This window comes from Enoplosus armatus, chromosome 11, assembly GCF_043641665.1.
Source record: "Enoplosus armatus isolate fEnoArm2 chromosome 11, fEnoArm2.hap1, whole genome shotgun sequence".
Lineage (NCBI taxonomy): Eukaryota > Metazoa > Chordata > Actinopteri > Centrarchiformes > Enoplosidae > Enoplosus > Enoplosus armatus.
Genome location: NC_092190.1, coordinates 22,728,569 through 22,752,095, shown reverse-complemented (window position 1 = coordinate 22,752,095; position 23,527 = coordinate 22,728,569). Strand labels below are relative to the sequence as shown.

The 23,527-nt window shown below is 41.7% G+C and overlaps 1 protein-coding gene and 1 non-coding gene across 3 annotated transcripts in view; both read left to right on the top strand.

Moving 5' to 3' along the window:
- LOC139292904 (inactive dipeptidyl peptidase 10-like) overlaps nt 1-23,527 on the top strand; it is a 155,884-nt gene that overhangs the window by 98,826 nt on the left and 33,531 nt on the right. For both annotated transcript variants that reach the window (XM_070915305.1, XM_070915306.1), the window contains 2 exons: nt 13,592-13,686; nt 13,804-13,878. In XM_070915305.1, the coding sequence (XP_070771406.1) occupies nt 13,592-13,686; nt 13,804-13,878 (170 nt within the window). The remainder of the gene's footprint in view (nt 1-13,591; nt 13,687-13,803; nt 13,879-23,527) is intronic.
- On the top strand, nt 1,547-1,620 carry trnai-aau (transfer RNA isoleucine (anticodon AAU)). The gene has a single exon. It is a non-coding gene; the product is annotated as a tRNA-Ile (tRNA).

Sequence of the window (23,527 nt, the reverse complement as noted above, 5' to 3'; positions counted from 1 at the left end):
CTCAGAAGCCTTTAAGTGGCACTCAGCTACTTTAGCAAATAAAAACGTAGCGCTTGCTGCAAGATACAGAGGTTACCAATTAAAGTGAGCCGGTGAAGCGTGCCAGTGCCACCTGCCTGGCTGTTCTTTGGGTGTAATTCAGGTAGAAAAATAATAATAATAAAAGCGCAAAGTTACTGCAAAGCCATGTGCAAAGGAGATTTGTGACACATGTTGAGCTTTGCTTACTCGTAGCACAGCTCAGTGAGAATTATTTTGATCTCAAGCAGGATGGAGGGGTATATTGATAATGGAACAAAAATGACATGTTGACAGCATACCAATTAAAAGCCCAACAGTGAAGACAGCTGGGCCTGAATTGGATTTAATCTTTCTTTCAAAACATACATGAGGTACACTGAACAAAGCACAACAGTGCTGCTGTTCATTCAACAGTTGGCAACAGCAGACGAAGATGTTTAAAAGTACAATTTGACCAAAGTGTTTTTTTCTTATTCGGATGAAGTGAAGTTGGCAGAGGAGGACGAGTGTTGAAAATTTGAGTTTCTACTAGGAAGGCATGAAGGGAAAGCTCCCAGCATGCAACAGGGCTGCAGACTCACTGCATTGTCAAGTCAAGTAACCCTAACCCAATTTTAATTATACAGCCCAATATCACGAACCACAAGTTTGTCTCAGGGGGCTTCACAGTCTGAACAACATGCAACGCTCTCTGTCCTTAGACAGAGTGTTTTACGGCGTTTTCACATTTCCAATGTGGTTGGACTAGTGGTGGTGAGTGCACGACTGGTGAAGTGCTCCTCAAAAGTAGATATGGTGGAGTGACTTAGCGGATTGGCCGTAAATCTAAGGCCCCATTTATACTTGTTATTTCAAGTGTTGCTCTTATTCGGATAAAATCCCGATGAAATTTAAGACACTTTCAGTTAGACTTTGCCACATAAAGCATGCAAGCTCTAACTCACGGCGCTCTGTCTCCCACACAGATCATTCAGTGGCTGAACTGATCAGGGATCAGATAAACTCAACAACAGCTCGGTGCGCCCTCTGTATGACCATGTTTGTTGAATTTGCCGGAGCTGCTCCCCCCCCCCCCCCCGACGCTTTAATGAGACAGGGAAAACGTCAGATCACGACAGTGTAATTTCAGCTGCCGTTATCACAGGAGACAGGCAGGACAGCCGATGTAAGTGACTATTTCCACAGATCGTTTACTGACGTAGTAGTGTCCATAGTGAATGCCTCTTGGATGCACTTCTATTTTCTATTTGAGGTTGGATTCGCCTCAGGGTGCATTAAGTGACTCATGATTTCACATCTAACCTGTTTGGGTCAGCGTTGGGTTCGCCTGCGGTCCATGAAAGCTGTCAGGACTGAGAGGGCTTGAAAAGGAGGGTCTCGGCCCTCTTCCAACCCTGATGCGGTTTGTTTGTGGTGCGACAGCAAAAGAACCAACCATAGTCTCTTTTAGATACAGCACTAAGTAGCTAAACTAGCTAAACTACTGTTAAAGAACTGTTGTGAACTGTTCAAGAGTCTCTCTCAAGGCCGGTTAGCTCAGTTGGTTAGAGCGTGGTGCTAATAACGCCAAGGTCGCGGGTTCGATCCCCGTACTGGCCAAACTTATGTACAATTTCCCCCCTGGGGATCAATAAAGTCTTTCTGACTATAATATATAGTAGTATATCTATATATATATATATATAATATAGTATAAGTGGTAAGCATGATGTGTGTTATGCATGTATCCTACTCTGTGTAATTGGCAGTGGCAGTTCATTAGATCCATTAAAAAGTGTCTGATCCCACAGTTACACCCCCCTGGTTTTTGCTGCACAAGCTGCCTCTTTTTCGTCTGTATCTGTCTTTACTCCTGACATGCAGTCAATCTGCAGTCTGATAATACTAATACTGCTCATATTTGACCTTTAACATTAAAGTGCTTGAATTTGATTTCCACATTCTGTTGATTGACAAAACTGTCCAATCAATGTCAGTCGGTATGAATTCATGTTTACCCCTCTTGGTTCGTTTGTAAAGAGCCTATGTGAACATCAGAAAGGACACTGCGTGACTCATTGGTGGTTACATTTCGTCAGTGTAGTTTTACATGTCATTGTGCTGCTGTCATTTAGCACACATGCTTTTGCTGTACACATGATGTTACTGTATTTAGTGAGTGCCAGCGAGGTGACCTAGTGATGAAAGACCTTGAGATAATGGAAATGTTCCTGTTTGAGCCACAGGGGAAGTGCAGGTTACAGGCATAACTGCTGACTGCGCAGAACAGTGCAGCATCCAGGTGCAGGCTGGGAGGCAGGACGGGCACCTTTGAAGAGGACTCTGCTGCTTCCCTGAGGTAGAAAAGCCCTCGCTTTAAGGGAGGGACTGGGACCGGTTTAGTAACAGTAATCTCAAGAGAAGTTTCTGTGATGTTCGCCTGCTTTTGTTGCTGAACATTGTTTTTTGATGACGGTGACGGTGAGGAAGAGGAGAACAATGTGATCCGGAGGAGATGCGTAGTAAAGGAGAACTGATGAAAAACAACATGGCAGATATCCCATTTGGGGATTCTCTCTCTCACACGCCCTCACAAAATAATTCAGCGTTACATAAGCATATGTATCCAGAGCAGTGCTGCGTGCGTGCATAGATGGAAAGCTTTTCCCACCGCATCTCACTCTTAGCTTGCGTGTCCAGTGGCGTAAGAGTCAAAAACTTTGATGGGGTTGGAGTAGGTGCTCGGCACACAGAAGAGCAGGCTCTTGAAAGCAGCGGACCGCCTTCTTGCACTCATAAATTCGAGTTCATCACAGTTTGATGAAAATGAAGCGTGTCGTCATTAGCGTGCTGCGAGGGTGGAAGAATTCAAACGAGCAGAGATGAAATGGGCATATTAGCTGTGATGGACAAGGCTAGTACATTCCTGCATGCACACCAATGCAGGGTGAGAGTGTCGTGGTCATTTCCCTGTTTGTTTTGAACAATCCGCATGCACCGTAGGTATCACCGAAGCAGCACTTCTGATATCGAAGAATGCAAAGCCACTGGCACATGGCCCTTGGACAATTTGCGCAACCCCAACAAGCCAATTAGAATGATTCAGAATGGCTTGTTAAATAAGGCTCGATAATTAATTAAATGTCTTTATTGATGATGTCTAAAAGGTTCATGTTGCAGAGGAGGTGTGCTAATCTATCTCTTAATCTTCTAATCTAATCAGAGAATGTTACTCGTTTATTTCTCTGGTGGAAGAAAACATCGAGTCAGAGGCTAGAGGGATTGCAGGGGTGTGCTCTAATTTGAGGCCCTTGTCCGCTCTTATTTTGTCAATCACAGCATAGTGGTAGATTCAGAGCAGGAAGAGGCAGATTATTGGATGCAGTTTGTGCTGAAGCAAATTCAGGGATCTCATCTGGCACTGAACTTTCCTTGTAATGTAGTGTTGTGCACTTTGCAGGTGGATCCATCATAAAAGCAACCGTGTAGTGGCCTACTTGTAAATTTAACTTAATATTGTCAATAAATTGAAGGGCAGAGGATGCGAGAGAGCATCTCCCTTTTCAAACAAATGGTTCTAGGTCCTAAGGAGCCACAGAAACTATAGTCATCAAGTAAACTTTAGGACATAACAGTCCCTTTTGCACATTCCTGCACGTTCCCACTGCATCTGAAGAATTGTGAAGATTACATGGTCACATAATGGATCAAAAAACAATGTGTGCTGTTTGACACAGTTCTGGGTGTATTCAGCTGTAACCCTGATGTGAATGAATGTAAAAGTGGAAAGAGAAGACACACAAAGGTGGGAAACGAGACCGAAACTCTACAGCGTCTCCAAAGTAAACAGTCTGAGCTGGCACATCAGTCTGGCCAGAAGGTCCGATAGCTGTTCTGGAGCTTTTGATTGTATCACACAATCTCCCTCAGCAGATGTAGTTTGCCCAGTCGTCATGGAATTGTCGATGTTCAAATATCCAGTCCCCTGAGCGCTTAAAGGACTTCTCGTCAGCTTTGAATCATATCACAAACACAAATCTCACTTTTAATCTCAAGATCTGCTGCATGCTTTACGGCCATTTGTTTCTATTTTAGTATGTGACAGCAATTAATCTAAGAGCATATTAAAGCTTCTCTTGTTCACTCGCTGCAGCACTTGCACAGTGTTTCTTTTTTGCACACACACCCTTTTTCTCTTGCTCTTTTTAGACTAGTTGCAAAGCTTACAAACAGCTTTTTTTTTTTTTTTTAAAGTCAATAAACTTGACAAGAAATGTTCATCCCTCATTCTGATATTGATTCTCGTGCCAACCAGTTTTTTGCTTGCTTCCTGTGTGTGTATGTGTGAGAATACATGTTTTACTCAAGTCATAGCCCTGATAGTTCCTAGGCCATCTGACAGTAATAGTCTAGAGCAGGGACTTTTTGAGTTCAGGAACTATGGCAGAGGAACTAAATTTAGTTTCTGGGTCCTGCACTGGAAAGGCAGGTAAAGTTCCTGAGTTCCTAAAAAGGTCCCTGGGTTCCTGGAGGAGTCCCTGTGGTAGAAATGGGCTATTTGAGAATCTTCAAATCAGGACAATGAACATGAGTACTTGCTCTGTCTACGAGATATAAAGTAAAAAACAGAGTAGAAATTAAAGAAGGTTATGAAGGCAGAGATCCCATCACCTCAATGCAGTTGTTGTAGGACAATAGTAACATGTTCAAGTCAAAACTAATTTGAAGAGTGCACAGACTCAGCCACATCAGTGTGTTGTACAAGCTAATGTCCATAGAACTATTCAGAGGAAAGGCCACGGTTGACTAGTGCCCCACTTGGACGCGCTCGCAGCCCCAACACCCACTCCTCCTCAAATGGGAACGTGTTTGCCACTCATTGGCACTCATTAACAGCTATTGCGCTGAGTGGTTGTTCTGCTTATAATGTTGTTGTCATGCAGCTCTAAATGAGCTCTCGTGTCATTAATCTTCTTTTGCGTTTGTGTCTTTCCCCCAAAGGGTTTATTTATTCCACCAGTATTAGTAAAAACCTTCTACATCCTAAACCGTACTCCTGCCAAGTGATGTGATGAGACTCCATGTGATGTATTCGGCCATTTACTTTATGAACAGCCATAAATCTGTGGCTTTGCTAATTGATCTTATGATGGAGCTCTGATTTTATGATGTTTGCGTAAGAGAATTATGAATAAGTGAATGAGGATTGGTTCAACATTTAATCGTGGTGATGCTTCAGTGTCTGGTTGCACCATACAGTACAGCAGGTCCCCAACAGAAGGCTGTCAATATATTTATCCCTGTACATGTGCTGCAAGTTTTGATAAAAGTCATTCTGATTCTGCTTTTTGTGTCTAAGCAGTGAACCACAGATGCCATTTTTAATTAAACACTTTATCACTGGCAGCGGCTGGCACTGAGTCCTTACACTCCAGCACATGCTACCATATTTACTGTCAGCATCTGCAGAACCAAGCACTTGTGTTCTATCTTTAACAAGTTGGCTTTGAGCTTGACCAGCTGTGACATTTGGTGGAACCTTAGGGACTGCAGACACAGCATTCAAGCATTACGCAACCTTCCCTAAATTATTCAGTGTGTGCTATGCATATTACATTGTGCCCAGAGTTCCCTCTTGGCCCACAGACTCCATTGGCTGTGAATCCTCATCTGTCAGTGGAAGGGTTAGGCCAAAATTTGCTTCTCACTGTCTATAACCCCCCCCCACCCCACCCACTCCCTGTACTTATGAGACTGCAGCTAGTGTAGCTGAGTAGCAACGTCTGCAAAAAATGCTCTGAGTTATGACTGAGCACGCAATACTTGAAATATTGTGGTAGATTGAAAACATGGGGTTTGAACTGTGCATGTGTGGTATGTGATGGAGAGTTTATGTATTGGTGTTATTTTAAGGTTTTCCATCTCTAAGAGGACAAAGTGGGAGCAATAGTACTAATTTGACATGAATTGTGGGTAAATCAAGACTGTTTCCAAACAAAAAAAAAATGGAGTTACTGCGTCATACCTGCTCAGCTCCGTTCTTCCAACAGAACATGTTTCCCCTCTGGAAGAATTCAACAGTTACAAGGACTTTGGGAAAATCCAGAGAATTTGGTAACAATACAAAAAACTTCCAGTGACATAACATCTCAGTGCAGTGCCGACCTGTAGCAGAGCAGAGACGCTGTAGCTTCTGAATGTAGCAGAACTCAGTACTTCTGCTAACTAACTAACTAACTAACTCGTCACTCAGGCTCAGGATACTTTTACTTGGATAAATGAAAATGAACGACAATATCCTCACTGCTGTATATCTCCAACAGGTTTACTGCACTCTCTGGAAACTCTTCCTGTCTAATTACTCGCTCCACAACATCGTTGGTGCCACTGGTCAGGAAGGCTCACTTTTTAGGTGTGAAAATTTAAAATAAGTCAGTGAAACCGTCTAAATTAAGACAGGCCTAACACTACTCGCAAGTCTTCAATGTCTTTGTGCAATTGGCCACTGATGACATTGGTCAAAGTCCTGTACTAACAAATTTGAGATACATACCTATGCTATTTACATGGCCAAAAGTATGGCTACGCCCTAACTGTCCACCACATGTGATTTTATTGGATATCTTATTATAAAAACACGAGTATTTATATGCTGATATGACAGCTGGCTACATTGATTTGCTGCAATTCAGTTCGATCCAGTATGTCTAGAAATTACACTCCTCAGAATTTACATCCAATGCCAACATTCAGTGCCAATCCAGGTTGTAGCATTAATTCTAGTAACTCCAGCCTTTTTTATTGACCAGAATCACAATCTTTCCCTAACCTTAACCAAGTGTGCTAGTTCTCTTACCTTAACCATACCTTAACTACAGTTGTATGCCACACCCATGATCTGTCCCTAAATGTAACCACTCCGTAGCTGCCGTGCACAGATATTGTACAAAGCGAGAATTTTTTAAATGCTTGCAACAGTCATTGAACGTAATATAGGGTTTTGCAGTACTGTCCAATAACGGCGTTGTTGTCTGATAATAGGGGTGTCCAACCTCAAGGGCACTGATGTTGGGCAATAAGACCTGGCTCACAGTCAATGTTCAAGTTCATCCCTAAGGTGTTGGATGCGGTTAAGGGTCAGGGCTCTGTGCAGACCAGTCAGGTCCTCCCACTCGTAACAGAAAAGGCATTTCTTTCTGGACCTGGCTTTGTACACAGGAAAATAGGAACGGTTCTTCCCCAAACAGAAGCACATTGGTGTCTACAGTATCATCAGATTTCCCTTAATTGGAACTAAGGAAACCAGAAAAAACAGCCTCGAACCAAAAGTACACAAGAGTACACAGACAGAGGTTCCCACATACCTCAAAACCTGCAAAAATTACAGTAAATACCAATGAAGAAGGTGTAAAGACAGTTTACAAACGGTACAAAAGCCGTCCTTTTGGCACAAGACTAAGTGTATCACCCAACCTACATTATCTACTGTGTCATTATTGTTTCCTCAAGTGATCAAAAATAGGCATGTGATTAAGAAATGTGACACATTATTACTGGCTGCTATAGTTAGTACTGAAAGCTGTTTTTCCTTATTGCTGCATCCAGTCAGTGGGCAGAATTAATCTTTTATTTTCTGACAGTTGTGTGGGCAGCAGAGAAAATTACAATGTGACTCGTGGCTCACTAAGTACAAACACTGGAAGGGAGATATCATTACCCCAGCCTAATTTATTTCTTCAAAGAGTCCCGTCTATGGCCGTTTAACAATTGTATGGGAATAAATACTCACTTAGCAGAGAATTTCCATAGATTATTAGTATTTGGGGTTGACAATCTGAGTGAAATGGCGTTCTTCTTTAGGCACACGTTTTTCTCACTTTTTGGTATTCTGGTGACGTGCTGTGAGCTACTGTATCAGAGGAAATCCTGCTGTGGAATTTCTGTGTTGAAACCTTAGAAACCCTTTTTTGTGGATGTGAGAGCCAGCTGGAGTTGGTGACATTTCTCTTTCAAGCAAGATATATTTGGTCCTCATCCAAAAAGGTTATATGTTATATGTTCATTATAACTACAGTAAATCCACATGTCGATCCACACGGCTGTCATGTGAATGATTTGTAATGAATGCAAGACTGTGGTCTGTGTGGTGTACAGTGTAGGCGGCTGCATCTTCCATATTTTGTTTTATAGGAAAAATACAAAGAAATTGGATTTTTGGATTTTGGAAACAGTAAAGTTAATGATAATAGTACAGCTTCCAATGACGATGTAATGTGCCAGTCACAAACATGAAGAGAAAACAGTTTGACATGAAGCGAAATGCTAAAAAAATAAAATCTTGCTAAAGCAAAGCGTTCCATGACTTACATGAGAGGTGGTCACGATGGATGAGACAGTCACGGAGATATTAGTCAAGAGAATATTGTTGCCTACAATAGGTGATTATAGATTTTATTCCAAATTCATGCAGCATTATGACTCTTGAGTCAAACAAGTGTTTTTCCCTCCCGAGAAGACAGGCAGAAGGTCTGTGCATGTCTTGTACGACGGGTCTAGACCACTTGAGGACTTTGTTTGTTTCTGGTTGGTGAATTTCACAAATACTCCCAAATCACTCCTACGTGACACTCAAGAACGAATCGAGCGTTTCTTACATGAGGACCAATGTCGCCTCACTTAAGCGATGGACACCGCCTTCCCCTTCATAACTCACAAGTTGTTTTCAACACAAAACTGAGAGTACTGGGTATTGAGAACATTGGTTTTAAAAGGAAGCACTAATTTCATTGGTCGTGACCAATGCCAGCTTCTACCACAAACACTGATCATGTATTATTTTTAATTCAATCCTGTTTCTCACGGAAACACACATTTGGCCACGAAATTACATGCTCATCATTTGTCTGGCTACCATGGAAGAAGATAAGATAATGACAGATTTTGATGGTGCAATCTGAAATTGAGCTGTAATGGCCTTTACGTCAGGTAAATATCACATTTACTTGCCTTAAAATGACACCCACAAAAGCTGCAGAGGCAGCACGTGGCGTGTACAGTGACCCTTACTTCATCCACCAAAGTTTCAGAGGTAAGCGTGGGAGAAAAAAGCCAAGCATTTCATTATTCATCGGGTTACAGACGTAGGACATTACTTATACATTAGAGTCTTAGCTTGTTCTTTTTCAGCAACGGACATTTCATTATTTAAGGAGACATGTGCAGAGCAGTGCAGAGACCCATGGTAATGTTTTAAAGATCACAGGAACGAGTTCCTTTTTATCAGCACTAAATATTCAATTCTCTCTCATAGGCATGCGCTGATTTGAGGTTTAACACAGCTGGACATCATATGAAAATGAGGTTGATACTTTAGAATTGACCTCATTGGAGACACATTTCGGAGGGACGGTAGTTTTTGGCCAGTGGCACCTTTCAGTGTTATCTAGTTCTTTAGTTAGAAGTGGGCTTAAGTGAGCTATTTCAAGCAATTGCAACACAGCATATAAGAGAATTGTTTAACGCTCTATAGTATGGTGGGGGCACCTTCGCACAGGAGGTAGAGCGGGTCCTCTGGGTTAGTGGCTCGATACCCAACTACCCCAGCCTCCACCATGTCCACTTGTCGAAGTGTCCTTGGGCAAGACACAGAACCTGATGGAGGCCAGCACCTTGCATGGCAGCTCAGTTGCCATTGGTGTGTAAAGAACTGTTAATGTTAAAAGTGCTATATAAGTAAAGTCCATTTACCATTTATTTCCATTTATAGTACTATAGTATCTCAGTTTGTTAAGATCAGGCCATTCAAAACAACCAGTACAGTCCATTAAGACTACAGTACACTGGTCTTAAAGGTTCTCCTCCTCCTCATACACGAGTCAAGCTTTTGTTTTTACTATGTTAACTATATATTTTATGTGACAGTGAAGGTGATAATGCGGCTGCCACATTTGATAACAGCAGAATGAACTTTGTGGACCATCGCGGAAGCATGGGGGAACCTAGTCCTCAGGGTGCAGAGTGCCATCCAAACGAGGCGTCGGCAGCTGTTTGGGATTAGCCAGAGGAGTTCAGCGAAGACAGCTGTGCTTACTTGTAAAGCTATTCATTACTATATGGTTCCCAGTGGCCCTGGATAACCTCAGAGACCCAGACATGACCCTTACATCCAACCCGGCTGATAAATCCACCACAGGGTACACGAGGATCAGAGGGGACAAACTCAATCATAAAATGAATATGTCTCTATGGAATGGAAAGCAGTGACTGTATCAGAGTCACTAGTGCTCCATTAACTATGTACAGGCATGCTTTTTGAAAAATGTTCTTCAATCAATTATTCATAACACATTACTCATTGAAAAAAGTAGTTAAATTAAATAACATATAACAAGAAAGAATAGAAGGTATAGTGACCGTCAACCTCCATCAATGAAGGCCTCCAACTCTGAACTAAACCCGGCGATTTCTGAATGCAAGCCTATTCATGGCTAACATTAGCTAGCTAGCTAAGAGACACAACATTTACACAAGGCAACTTTGGATTTATTTGGAGGTGCATTTGTCCTCATATGGTAGAGGCTAGTCGCCTCCCCAGTTCCAGCCCTCCAGGCCCTGCACCAAGCTAACATGTACCACACCAGTCTGTTAACTGAACCCACACACCTTGCAAGCAAACAGTGCCGTTATGATTAGTAACTGTAATGTAATTACTTAATATCAAATTATATGATTGATTGATTGTACCCCGCCTCTCGCCCAATGTCAGCTGGGATTGGCTGCGACCCTCCGCTCACCTGCGACCCTTGAGGATAAGCAGGTACAGCTAAAGGATGATGATAGATGAATGGACTTTTACTCTGCTGATAAGTTCGATAAGCCAACACCATTTGTTGCCGCAGCTCCACCACCTCAAACTACAGTACTGCTAATGTGCTTTTGTTGTTATTGTTAATTTAACTCATATTTAATGTTCATGCATGTATGTATTAAGAGGGTTAGCTCTCTCAGCAGAAAGATAAATGGTCAATGGTCAATTCCTTGATGTAAGTGTTTCTGACTGAACTATATAAACATATAAATGAAAGGATATTGCATAGTGTTTGAGTGTTTGAGAGGCCCTGAAGATTTTAATTTAAGAGCAGCTGTTAAGATGAATGCGACAAGTCATTTTCATTTTACACATTCTGAGAATCCTCATTTGGGGCAATCCTTGGCCTGTGGTCCCTCGACAATAGATGTATACACACTGCCTGTCTGATGTGATGATATCTATTACTGTGACGGGCACGCAAGGTCAGAAAAAGAGCAATCACGTGTGGCAGCATTAGGCTTAGAGTGATACTGCTAATATGGCCTACCAACAGACCCATGAGAGGCTGGGAATGAAAATATTTTGCTTCAACATCATCATCCTATTAGATTTGAAATAGGGTTGTTTACAGCAATCATAAAAACACTACATTAGCGTGGTAACAATTGCTAATTGCTGGGCATGCTGTAGCAGCATTTGGGTCTTATCTGCTGCCTGGGAGACAGTCCTGAATGCTTCCCTCCCTGCGCGCTGGTCTTTATCTGAGGTAAACCAGACGTACATTTGCCAAACCGACCAGTTAGTCCTCTTCCTTGAACTCATGGCTCAGCACCTCCCAATGGGCTAATTGCTGCCCTTGTGGCTGATGGGGAAAACCCCCCCCCCACCCTCTATGACTGCTGTTCTCACCAAACAAGGTTTTTAAAATGATTTTTTGGGCAGTTTATGCCTTTATTAGATAGAGACAGAAGAGAAATGACAAGAAACGACGAGAGATGGAACAAAGGTCTCTGACTGGATTCTAACTGGGAATCGTTCATAGTCGGCATCTTAACTCTTAAGCCATGGGGTGCCCCACACTAAACGTAGTTGCAGTGGGTGTTTTCTGCTCTCTGGTCACAGGAGGGAGTAATGAGTCCATTCGGGCTTAGTGCACAACAATGAGGCGAAGAAGATGCCGGACAAGCTGGACAAGCTGCGCAATGAGATTCATGCTTTATTGGAAGTGTATTCAAACATCATGTTATGGTTTTACAAAAAAAAAAAAGAGTTCAAGGATGGAGGACTAACTAAGGTTGGTTTGACAAATGCATGTCACACTGATACTTCTCAAAGCTTTTATTATGGGAAGCATCCGGGACTGTCTGTCACGCAGCACCAGATGCCTCTTTGTTGCTTTGGACAAAAACATCTATTTGCTCACAAACTGAAATGTGGGACTAAGTGAAATTTCGACCAGATGATGGTGCTAGATGAAAGGTCAGGGGAGCACCAAAGGTACAGTATTATTGTTCATCCTGAGGGAACCATTAATATCTGTAATCATTTCACTACACTCCTTTGTGGGGTGGGGGAAGGCTGAACTCCTGGGTGCAGATCTGATTTAAAGGTTTACGTTGTTATATTTTGTGGTAAACGGTACTGAAGTGCAGTAGACGTACATACTTTACAGCACGTCTAAAACTTCTTTACAAATCTTTACAGATCTTGTCATCCATTTCTCCATTGTTGTGAATGACATTTCTTGCTTTACTACCTGTCAAAGCAGGTATTTTACTCTTCTGCCAGGGGCGTGGTGCCCACATTTATCACTGCTTCATCTTGACTACTTGGTTCCTTTCTCGTCAAAAATAACAAATCTTGATGAAAAGTAGTTCCATACACACCTGTAAATTTGACAACCTGATGTTTACAGGTAAAACACAAATAAGGGCACACTTCCTGAGTGTTCATGACAGTGCTGGACCTGCTGTACTGAAGACGTTTAAGTGACTTGCTCTGAGGAATATTGTCAGTTGCTTGTGATGGAAATGTCTCCACTTTTCATGTCTATCTGGATAATTTAATAGTCAAACAGCCTGAACATGCGAGAGAAATATTGATCATTCCCTCCTGTTTTATTTCTGTTTTCAGTCAGCGCATTGAGCAAAGAAATTGGTTATTAGTACGAGACACGTCTGCTATGGTCATGCTTATTAGTTGCTGTGTGCATGTGTGTGTGTGTACGTCTGCACGCGTACATTTAAGATTACGGCTATTTGTGCGCGCTATTGTGCTGTCACAAAGGTATTATTGTTCCTGACAATCCCCCGCGCCCTGACATTTGAGGTATTTGGCGCTGACACAAAAACAAACAATGCCTTCCCATCCAAGCAATCCGGCGCGGTACAAAAGATGTTTTCCTGGTGGTGCCACACAATGCTCCACCCATCAATACAGAACATGCTGTGTTACCAAGAAGATGAAAAATATAGGCCTTCCCTTTGTGTCTTTGTCTGGCGGTGAAATCTCACTTTTGATTCTCACAGTTAATCACATTACATGACAGTCGCACCAACTTGATGTATTGTTACTGTAATTTAATTTGAGGGAAAGTGAGTCTGAGAAAGTATTTGTTTTTAATGGCATCTTTGCAATTCTAAATAGAATCAGGACGGCCGCTTCGGGCCTGTCTTTGCTTTGAACTTTGTCTTGCGGGGGGGGGGGGGGGGGCAGCTTTTAAAATTCAATTTCCTTCATGCAGATGTTTTTTTTCTTTGTTCCCTCTGTTTCTACACACAGACTCTGAAGTCATCTACAGAAACAGCGATGGCCACGTCATCAAGTTCAACATCCTGACAAACGAAACAGAGATTGTCCTGACAAACACAACATTTGTAAGTAGATTTTGGCCTGTCATACTGTAAATTCACTTATTAGGATTAATCACAATATAAATGCTATTGTAATGATGTCGTCTTTTTGTCTCTCTCTTTCTCTCTAATTCCCGTCAGATAAATTTCAACGTGGCCAAGTATTCTGTCTCCCCTGATCTGAAATACGTACTCTTCGCCTATGATGTGAAACAGGTAAGGTCCTTAACACCAGTGTGAATGAATTCTCTGTCATTCGTGCTTACATATGGAAGTGCACAGATAGTGTCCCCACTCAGGTAACCATGAATAAAATGTTACACTTTTGTTATGGAGTATTGGATTGTAAGCAGACATCTACCCTTTTTGTGCACAGCAGGTTCAGACGAGACGAGTCAGAGACAATGTAAAAACACTGTATTGCAAGTGAAAGTAATACAGAGACCACAAGTCCTCAAAATGTTAAGTAAAAGTACAAAAGTATTATCAGAGAAATGTACGTAAAGTATCAAAAGTACAAGTACTCATCATGCACATTGACACATCACTACATATTGATATATACCAATTATTGATGCAAGATTTTAATGTAGCTGTTACAGGGTGGGCTACTTTTAACTACTTTTTATAGATGGGTTTCCGAGCTCACAAAAGTAATGAGTGGGAAGGTTAGCTCAGAGTGCAGAATTAGCCTGTTAGCTCCTGCCACCCGCTCAGTCCTGTGGATGGTGCAAAGTACTGGAGGTCGATGGGTAGTTTCGCACAGAACCTGGTGAGGAAGAAGAAACACATGTCTTGAGGTACGATAGCGCACGCTGTTGCCGTGCGTTGAAGGCAGTTTGTCAGACTCTGTGATAAACTGCTTTGGGGATCAGTTTGAAGTGTGTTTCGAGGTGGCGTGTGGGATTTGGTGACAGCTGGCGGAGGTGGCAAACTAATGGCTTTGGATGGAAAATGCATCCCGCTTAATTCTTCAGAGAAACTCAAACATGTGTGCAGAGTCTCTTTTTCAGGATCCTGTGTAGCTGATACATACTTTGAAAGTTGTGTATTGTTATGAGTGATGTTTAACCTGTTTATACTGCAGTCATCTATTATGAGCGTTTGCCCTAATGTATCACATCTGGCATATATCCAGTGTCTGGTATATTGTGAGGAAACAGCAGGATTTTCATGCAAACTGACATTATTATCATACTGAATTTCATACAGTATATGCTACAGGCATGTGGTAAAAAGTTTTGACATGTGCAGCATACACACATGTCCTTTTAACAGTGTTTAACTGGTTTCCAGCAAGTTGCTAAATACTGAAAATGTCTATAATGAAGCTATCGTGACATCGTGGCATGTGTTTTCTCGAGGTGGCCGTGGTATTGTGAATACAGTGCAATACGCAGCCATAGAAAACATTATGCTTCCTCCTGCAGTATACCGTCACTGGTAACACAACTCCTCCCAAGATCCTGCTCTGCTAGCTATGACCTACACACCTACACATCAAGTGTGGTTTGAATAATAAGAGGGGTTGTTCGATACATGCATATGCTCCCGAGTTCGAGATGATCCAGAAATATTTTAATGTTTTACAGGAAGGGAAAAGAGAGGAGTTTTGAAACTAAAAATGTATTTTTAAAGTAGCATTTCATAAAGAAGAAATCAATTGGAAGTGTATAACTGTTTATCAAGTAGCAGAGAAAGACTAGCAAAAGCCGACAGGTGGTGTATATATTTAAAAGAAAGGTTTAAAGATATTTAAATACATAAAGATATTTAAAGAAAGCACCCAGGGACTGATTGGCTGGAGGAACGCAAGCAGAAAAAATCATGGTCAGATACGGTGACATCAGAATTGTGATTGTATGGACGTGGAGCTAATTTTAGAGCTAACTTTATACAAGTAGATAGTTAAATCTATAACAAGGCATCATTCTTTTGGTTAATTATGTGATTTATGTAAAAAAAAAAATTATTCAACTGCAAAGTAAATAACTCTCCAGTAATTCTTAAACGTGGAGGAGTAAAGGTAAAAGTGGAATAAAATCAAAGTAAAGTTGTGCTGAGGTACGGGAATTGAGTAAATGTACATATATATGGGCAAATCACAGTGGTGGAAATTATATTTAACAGTTCAGTGCTGCCAATGTTGAAATAATGTAGTGTCAGTAATTGCAGAAATATTAGGTTCCTCGTTCACCACTCACTACAAAAACATCGTCTTTATAGTTTTGTGTTTTCAGGTGTTGCGTCAGCATGTATCCAGTCCTCATATTATACATTTTAAAGTTAAGATAACACTTTGCTGAGTGCTCGTCAATCCACTCAGATCAGAGTTCACACAGGCAACAGAAACATCACAGCAATACGTCTGTCAGACCTCAGGTTGTCGTAGGCCGACATGCAGAAATACTTGACGTTGATCGTCGTGCTCCTAGCAACCTCTCCTGAGTCAGTGTCGACTGAAGATGTCAGGACGGATATGTCAGTCACTTGGTAAGACGATGCAATAATAAAGCAAAAACAAAATGGCAATTCAGTCTGATTATCAGGCTACATCAGCTCATTCAGTTTCATTCATAACTCTCAGTTCAATGCAGTCAGGTATGCTCCTATTTTGAAAAAGCAATGCTATGCAAAATCTTCCTCGTTACAGTGCGAGAAGGTGTGATATCTGAGACCGAGCAGGACATGCGCTCTGGAGAAGGTGTACAAGATGTCAAGGTGTGATGTCAGAAGCAGACTTTCCAATCCCTGCTCACATCTTTTAGTTTATCTGGTTGCAAGAAATGACATCCCAGGGTTCTAAAGACAAACCCTGCTGAAACACATGGTCAGGGTTGAATAAACATCCACACCGTAGTCTTCTGGTGCTTGATACATTTTGACGGGGGCCCGGGTGAGGGGGTGATTAAATCCCATTGTGGCCTGTGTGCGACTGGCAGGTCACATTCATTCACTAATAGAGCAGCGGTGCAAGCTTGAACCGTAATTACCGGCTTTCCATCAGAAAAGAGTAGATGCAAAATGAGATATGCAAATTGGACCCTCCACTCTGGAAGGGATCAACTGTGAGGATTAGTGACAAGGCGATTAATCAGAACTGATTTACATATTTTGCATGAAGGGTTAGACTTAATAATACAATAATCCAAATAATAATTTGGAACAGTATGGCCAATAGCCACAGGCCCAGTTTATTCTTTATCACAAGGTTATGTTGACGGACTGGTCTATTTCAGAGAGATAAGAGATTTTTCCGGTTTTGTAAGCTCTAATGAAAAAAAAAGTAAAATCAGAATTACATTACAGGCTTGTGATATAATGATTTGCTTTTGAGGATGAATCAGTTTGTCTGTAAGAAGAAAAGAGTGAGCTTTAACCAGAAAGGGACGGGAGCCGGACGTGAGATGCAAAAATGAGGGCTTGCGACTTGGTTTGGACTTAATTATTCATAATTATTGATACAAGACTGAGAGTCTACAGTCATGCTGGCGGCTCTGTGAGGCTGTACTTAGGCACAGCGGGGCTTTGAGCTGGAAGATATTTCACTCTGGACTGACCGACTGACCGACCAACCGACAGAGCGGCATTGCCATCCCTGCAGCATCACAGCGTTTCTTCAGCACGGCTAAAAAAAACATGCTGTGCGTAAATATTTAATGTCATATTGGGGATGCCAGATACACACCTGCAGGTGCGTCTGCTGGTGCCTGAATTAAATGAGAAAAAGTCATAAAATTTAGATAAGAGAAATTAGCCTTATTGCTCATTATAAGATCAATTAGCCTGTACACGAGTGGTTTAATAGTTTACTCCTTTCATATCCAGCACAGACTATTTTGCAAATGATTCTGACGCACAGATCTGTATATTTATGTGCTAATTCCTTCTTTTATGTTCCTCGCTCTTGTACAATATTGAAAATTATTAATGTATCACTTATTTCTCATGCTGTCTGCCTTGTTTTTAAAACACCTACTGCACGAAATACCTGATTAAAATGTTAATGTTGTTTTTTTTTAATTATGCCAACAACTTGATGTTTGCTGCTAAAAAAAAAAGGTTGAAATAACTGTAACCTACCTGTCATAGTGACAATGTCTAATGCCTAATGATAGCAGCTTCTGTCTGAGCTGTTAGCGTGCACGTTTAAAACCAGGATCAGTGCTCATAAATGACAGACATGTGGCTGAAGCTCCATGGAGGGGCTGAAGAGGATACCTGTCTTCATCATGGAGTGAACTGTTTCCATTCCGGTCAGGCAGAAGACCGTGTAGACACGTGTATAAAAAGAGCCAGTCTCCATCATGCTCGAGTTTCTTCAAATTAGACAAAAACAGACAAAAAGTCATCACGGGACTTTGTGCATCAGTAAACATATTTAAACGTGTGCTTTCAGTGCTATTATTTGATTTCAATTTCCATTATTTGGTGTGATTTTGACCTTGTGCTGTTATAATTTGCACGCCAGTTGATGGCCTGAAAAGACCTCCAAGTCATGTGTTATAGACTTGAGACTTGACTTGGACCTGGTCCAAAAGACCAAGGCAAAAAGCCAGTGTACAGTGAAATGCACTGTTAGATTCCCCCTGTATGGCAGCACAGTGCGAAACACACCGACAGCCTTGAGCTTGACACCTGTGTGACGAAGAGTAATAACCGCAGTTCTTTTAGGAAAAATAAATGACTTTTCTAACGGGTTCATCTCCGGTGCACCGAATGAAATAAAACACTCATTAAAACGTTGTGCCCAATTTCAGCGGTGGAGATGTAGGTTTTTTGTTGTTTTTTTTCCCCCAGATTCTTCGATTTAATTGTTTGTTTTGGTTCAGATATTACTCCGTGGTTTATTATATTTCTAACAAATTATGAAGGAATAACAGTGCATAATGTCCTGCATTCGTCACAACACAATTATTTGTTGTCAGCAGCAAAAAAAAAAAAAAGACATTGCCTTGTGCATCAACCATCAGCCAGTTCCACAGTTTACAGTGTGTATGACATTAAAGTACAGTGTGGAAAACGCTTGCTGGGCAGAGACAGACTCCTGTCAGACATCAGTCAGCAGGAGACAGAGACACAAAGTAGGTCATCGCCTCTTTTGCGGCTGCGTCTTGTGATGCTACATCATCTGTTTCTGTCTGCCATAAAACGTAAACATCAGTGGCTTTTGTCAACAGAATTTCTTGTCACATCTCAAAGGCACGCAGGTCAGATGGAAGACGTTATTTTATATTTTTAGTGTTGTTAAGAAGTCGCATAAAAAGACCGAACTAACAACGTGTTTTCTCACAGCGGTGTTAGACTACCCTGTCTGACTGTTAGATCCTAATGAAGACGTAAATCTTGTATAGTTTTATTTTTAGAAAATGAGTTTTTAAGAAATGATACTCAAACAGGAGTAAATTCAAAAAGTGCATTAATTAGGGACTATTTTCATCCGCAGATTAATGCACATTAGGTGCTCTATTTACAGCAGCAGGTTTCAATGTCTGCTCTAAGCACTGGACCCTCACAGACTCTAAACAAGGTCACCTGTGACGTCACCATCATGTCATCACAAGACAAATGCACATACACATACAAGGTGCTGGTTAACAACATCTGTATTATCTTGCTGACTCCTTCCATGTTTGGCTTATTTTTCTGAATCACAATTCTGCTGTGACGGCTAAAGCATTGTGGGTTTTTCCCTTTCGCAAAAGCTGCACAGTGGGACAGCCCCATGGCTGTATTAATGTGGATATGGTGCCTGCCAGTGTGTCCCAGTGGCCGACCGTGGTATTGCAACGGACGCATTTTCCCCATAGACCACCATTACAAAAGAGACGTCTGCAAAACTGCTGATAACCGTTTCAATGTGAGTCTCTGTCTATTTGCAGCAGTCGTTGACTCACCTGTTGGGCATCTTTCTCTGCTCCCCCCCAGTGCACACTGGGATACATCCCAGACCCCTTTGAGAATAGGCCCAAGCTTAAAGAACATTAATGAATGAAGATTTGTGAACAATTTACAGTTGTTGTGTTTAATAACGAGTTTGAGATAAGAATATTATGAGAGCCAGGTTGATTCTTTATTAAATCAGAGCGCGGCGGATGAATATGCGCAGTTGATGAACTTTTCTGAAGACACATGTGAGTAGTGTGATGTTTGTATAACGTGTGACGTTTCAGTGCAGCCTGTGTGGACGCTGCTGACAGATGTGAAAATCGCTGACAACGGCGTGCATCTATGGCCGCGGATTAGCCAGAGCTACAAATGAAGGCGAAATGTGCAGAATGTTTAATCCCTCCATTTAAAGCCTCCTGGCTGTGAAACATTTGGTGAAAACTGGCAGAGAGACGCAAAGTCAGCAAGTGCACACTCGTAGCCTCGATGCTGTAATTTAATAGTTAGAGCCAATGTTTAAAAAAACCCAAACTATTCTGCTCTGCAGGCCTTCAGGCCCGACTTGGGTTTGCTTACTTAGTGTTTGTCACATGTCACATATATTAATAAAGGTGATGCCTTCTTTTGGCATCATGGGGCTGTTTAAACTCTAGATTTCCTACTTCAAGTGAGAGGTCACTGAAGGATTTGGCTTTTTCAGTAGACTTCAGGGCTGTGGGAACTTAAGGTTATACATGTATATTTGAATAACCTCACACTTTTCTCAACAGCAGCAATTATCTGTGGCTCTTTATATCCACTTTCTATGAAATGAAACACCGTCATACAATATTACGCAAAGTTGATTTATAACACAATTCACACACGTCGGCAATTCAAAGTTAAAAGAGCACCTGAAAATAAGCACACGCCCAGACAAACCAGCTGATAGCGACTGACTATAAGGTACAAAATGGGAGTTACATGGGAAATACAGGCAGACAGCTCTTCATGTCTGAATATCTTATTTTACTTTTACATGCACTGAAAGAAGGCCATCGTTTCTCAGACTGATGGATGTGTTTCAGGTCAAGGAATTGACCCTTTATGGCGAATAGTAAACTTATAAAAGCAACAGTACAAAAAACATAAGGAGTATGCTGGCGTGGTGCAGGGAGGTGCAGCAGGAAGTGCGGACTACGTCAGCAGAGTGCCAGTGGGTCCACAGTTATGGTGAAGCTGATATGAATCAGCCGATGCAAACTCTGCTTGAGTTGTCTGTCTGAACTAACGCTTCATTTTCCTTTTACTTCCAGGAAGTCATTCATTTCTATTCAATTCAGCACATAAAAACCATCTTTCAGTGTGCAGCCGTATGAAACTCATTTCCAGCTACAAATACAATTTGTAGGATACAACATAATGCATAATAATTTTGCAATCAACCCAAAGATGAAAAAAAAAAAAACATTTATACAGAACAAATGTTCATTGGCAGTATATTTAATCAGTTTTCCAATGCAATATGTGCTCCTGGCAACTGAAACATGATTAACACTAAGGTTTAGGTTCAGGCAACTCAAAGCACTTCATTAAGTAATAGAGAGTCATCATGGTCAAATGTTGAAAAAGTAATTGCTGATTTGAAGCACGAGACAAGATGCATTTGCATTTTTTTCACATTGTAAGCGAAACAACAATCTTCCCCTAACCTTAAAGTGGCTATAATCACATTCTATAATAACAGTGGATGAAATAAGAAACAGTGTGAAAGGTGTATCTGGTAGTGATGAATCTCCAGAGGATTATCAGCTGGATCTGCAGCTCCCCTCGGCTTTACAGAGCCTCGTGGAGAGTTTCAGCTGGTTGTTTATCTGCGCGGCCCAGAACTTTACTTTTTAACTTTTTCATGCTGCTCTCATAGTGTCATCAGCTGTTTTCAGAGAAAAAGTTCTTCCAGCAGACAGACACAGTTAGAGGCTTGCTGGTGAACATAGTGGAGCATTTAGCAGCTAAAGAGCCAGATTTTTCCCTCAGGAGTCGGTGGAGACCAAAAACACAACTAACATTCATCCGGTGGACACAAAAATGGCTCCAAATGAATGATAATGTTGCAATGGTAAAAGTACAGTACGCGCCGGCCCTCATGTCATGTTTGTTACTGTACAACACAACTAGCCTGCTGCTAGGCAACACGTCTCTACTGCACCTCGCCGCTGGATTCTAGTTTGATTCTGCACATCGTCTTTGCTGCCGTTGTTGTGCTTTCCTGTGCACGGGATCAGGTTTAACATATAAATGTGAATCCTTTTGTCAGGCAGGTGCCAAAACGCCGTTCCCGCTTCACAGCAATGCGGCGTCAGCACATGAGGCCACGTCCAATCATGTATCATCATCATTGTTTTTGTTTATCATTATATACATTTTTCTGGCCATGTTTGCTTTTTTATTTTCAGACCTGTTTGCATGTGGCTTTGCTGTAATCCAGGGCTTTGATCTAAGGATTGTTCCATGAAGTCTATAACCTGTTATGAAGGATGAAAAGAATAACAAAGCGGCCTAGATCTGCTCTAAAACGAGTGAACGAGTCTCCTGCTGATCACACACTTTGATCCCATGCAGGCTTTGAACTGAGAAGTTGGTCTTCATACCACAGTCTTTGTACGTGGGGTTCATAAGCCGCTCTGGCATTAGCTGGTTACATGGACCCGCTCTGACGTGAGTGAGAGAGTGTCCTGCTGCAAGGTGTCTGAGGAAGCTCCTTTAGCTTCACCTTTCTGCAGGATTACATCCCGTTATCTGACTACATCTGTATCTGGGAGTGATTACGCTTGATAAAACCTGATAATCTGTGGGATTCTTGTTTGTGACAAGGCTTGTGTTTTGTTTCAGCCTTCTTAGACGTCTTGTAATGCTCTTGTCAGTGCAAATCCTGGCAGCCCAGTGACTTTCTCCCATGCATTTTAGTCTTCATATGTCGGTATGGTGTCTCCTAATAGACGTGTTCTGTTATTCTTTTCCTAGCTCACTAAAAGAACCTTTAAAAAGAAGAGAAAATAGCTTATTAGCTTTAAGCTATAAAGGCACAGAAGTGTGTGGGTTTGAAGTTGACTGATGACTCACTGATTCTGAGTGACAGCCTCCATTGTTTGCACGTCCAGGCATAACAGGATTGTGTGCTCGCATTTGTTCGGCACATTTCTGCTGTTCAGGTGCAAGATTTCTGCTTGTCTCCAGCCGTCAATGTGAAAGCCGGGGAGCCGTCTTCCTACAGCTTTGTCTCGAGAGTGTTTTGAATAGACGCCGATAGAGTTGTCTGAAAAATAATTTACTCCATACGTGCGAGGAGTTCATATTCCCGTGTCCTGAATTGCTGATGAAAGAACAAATGATAAGTAGTGGATGCAGGCGGGGAGTCACAGATGTAAAGCCATAAAGACAAAGGGACAATAAGAGACAGGAACTATCTCTGCTGTCTCAGTTGAGCCCACCTGGTATTTTAGAGATAGAACCAAACATCCCGCCGGTGTGTAATTCTATGGTGGAAAAACAGCACCTGCGTCCCACAAACAACATATCTGCATTCTGTTTGTCTGTAAATAAATGTAATAAATGAATCTGTTTGAACGGCGGCGGCTGCAGCGAGTGGCGATACCGGCTGTTATGCATCAACATTTCTGCAGCCGTGCCAGCAAAATACAAACAGTACGCCTTTGTGATTTGGTATTTCAAGTACAACACCTGCGTTCCTCACTGTGTCTCCAAAAGCCTCCGTATGCTGCAAGACGTTTTTAATGTAGTCTCACCATAAACACATGCAGAATATTGTGCAAACAAAGGAAGCAGCAGAGAGCAGCAAAAGTAAAGTCAACACAGCAGACAGAATGCAGAAAGGCACGGAAATAAAACATACTGTACATCGTGCTGTGTGGGATTGTATCCGTCAGAGGTTATTCATGCAGAGGTGTACGTCTCTTTAATGTCTCTGCTTGTATCA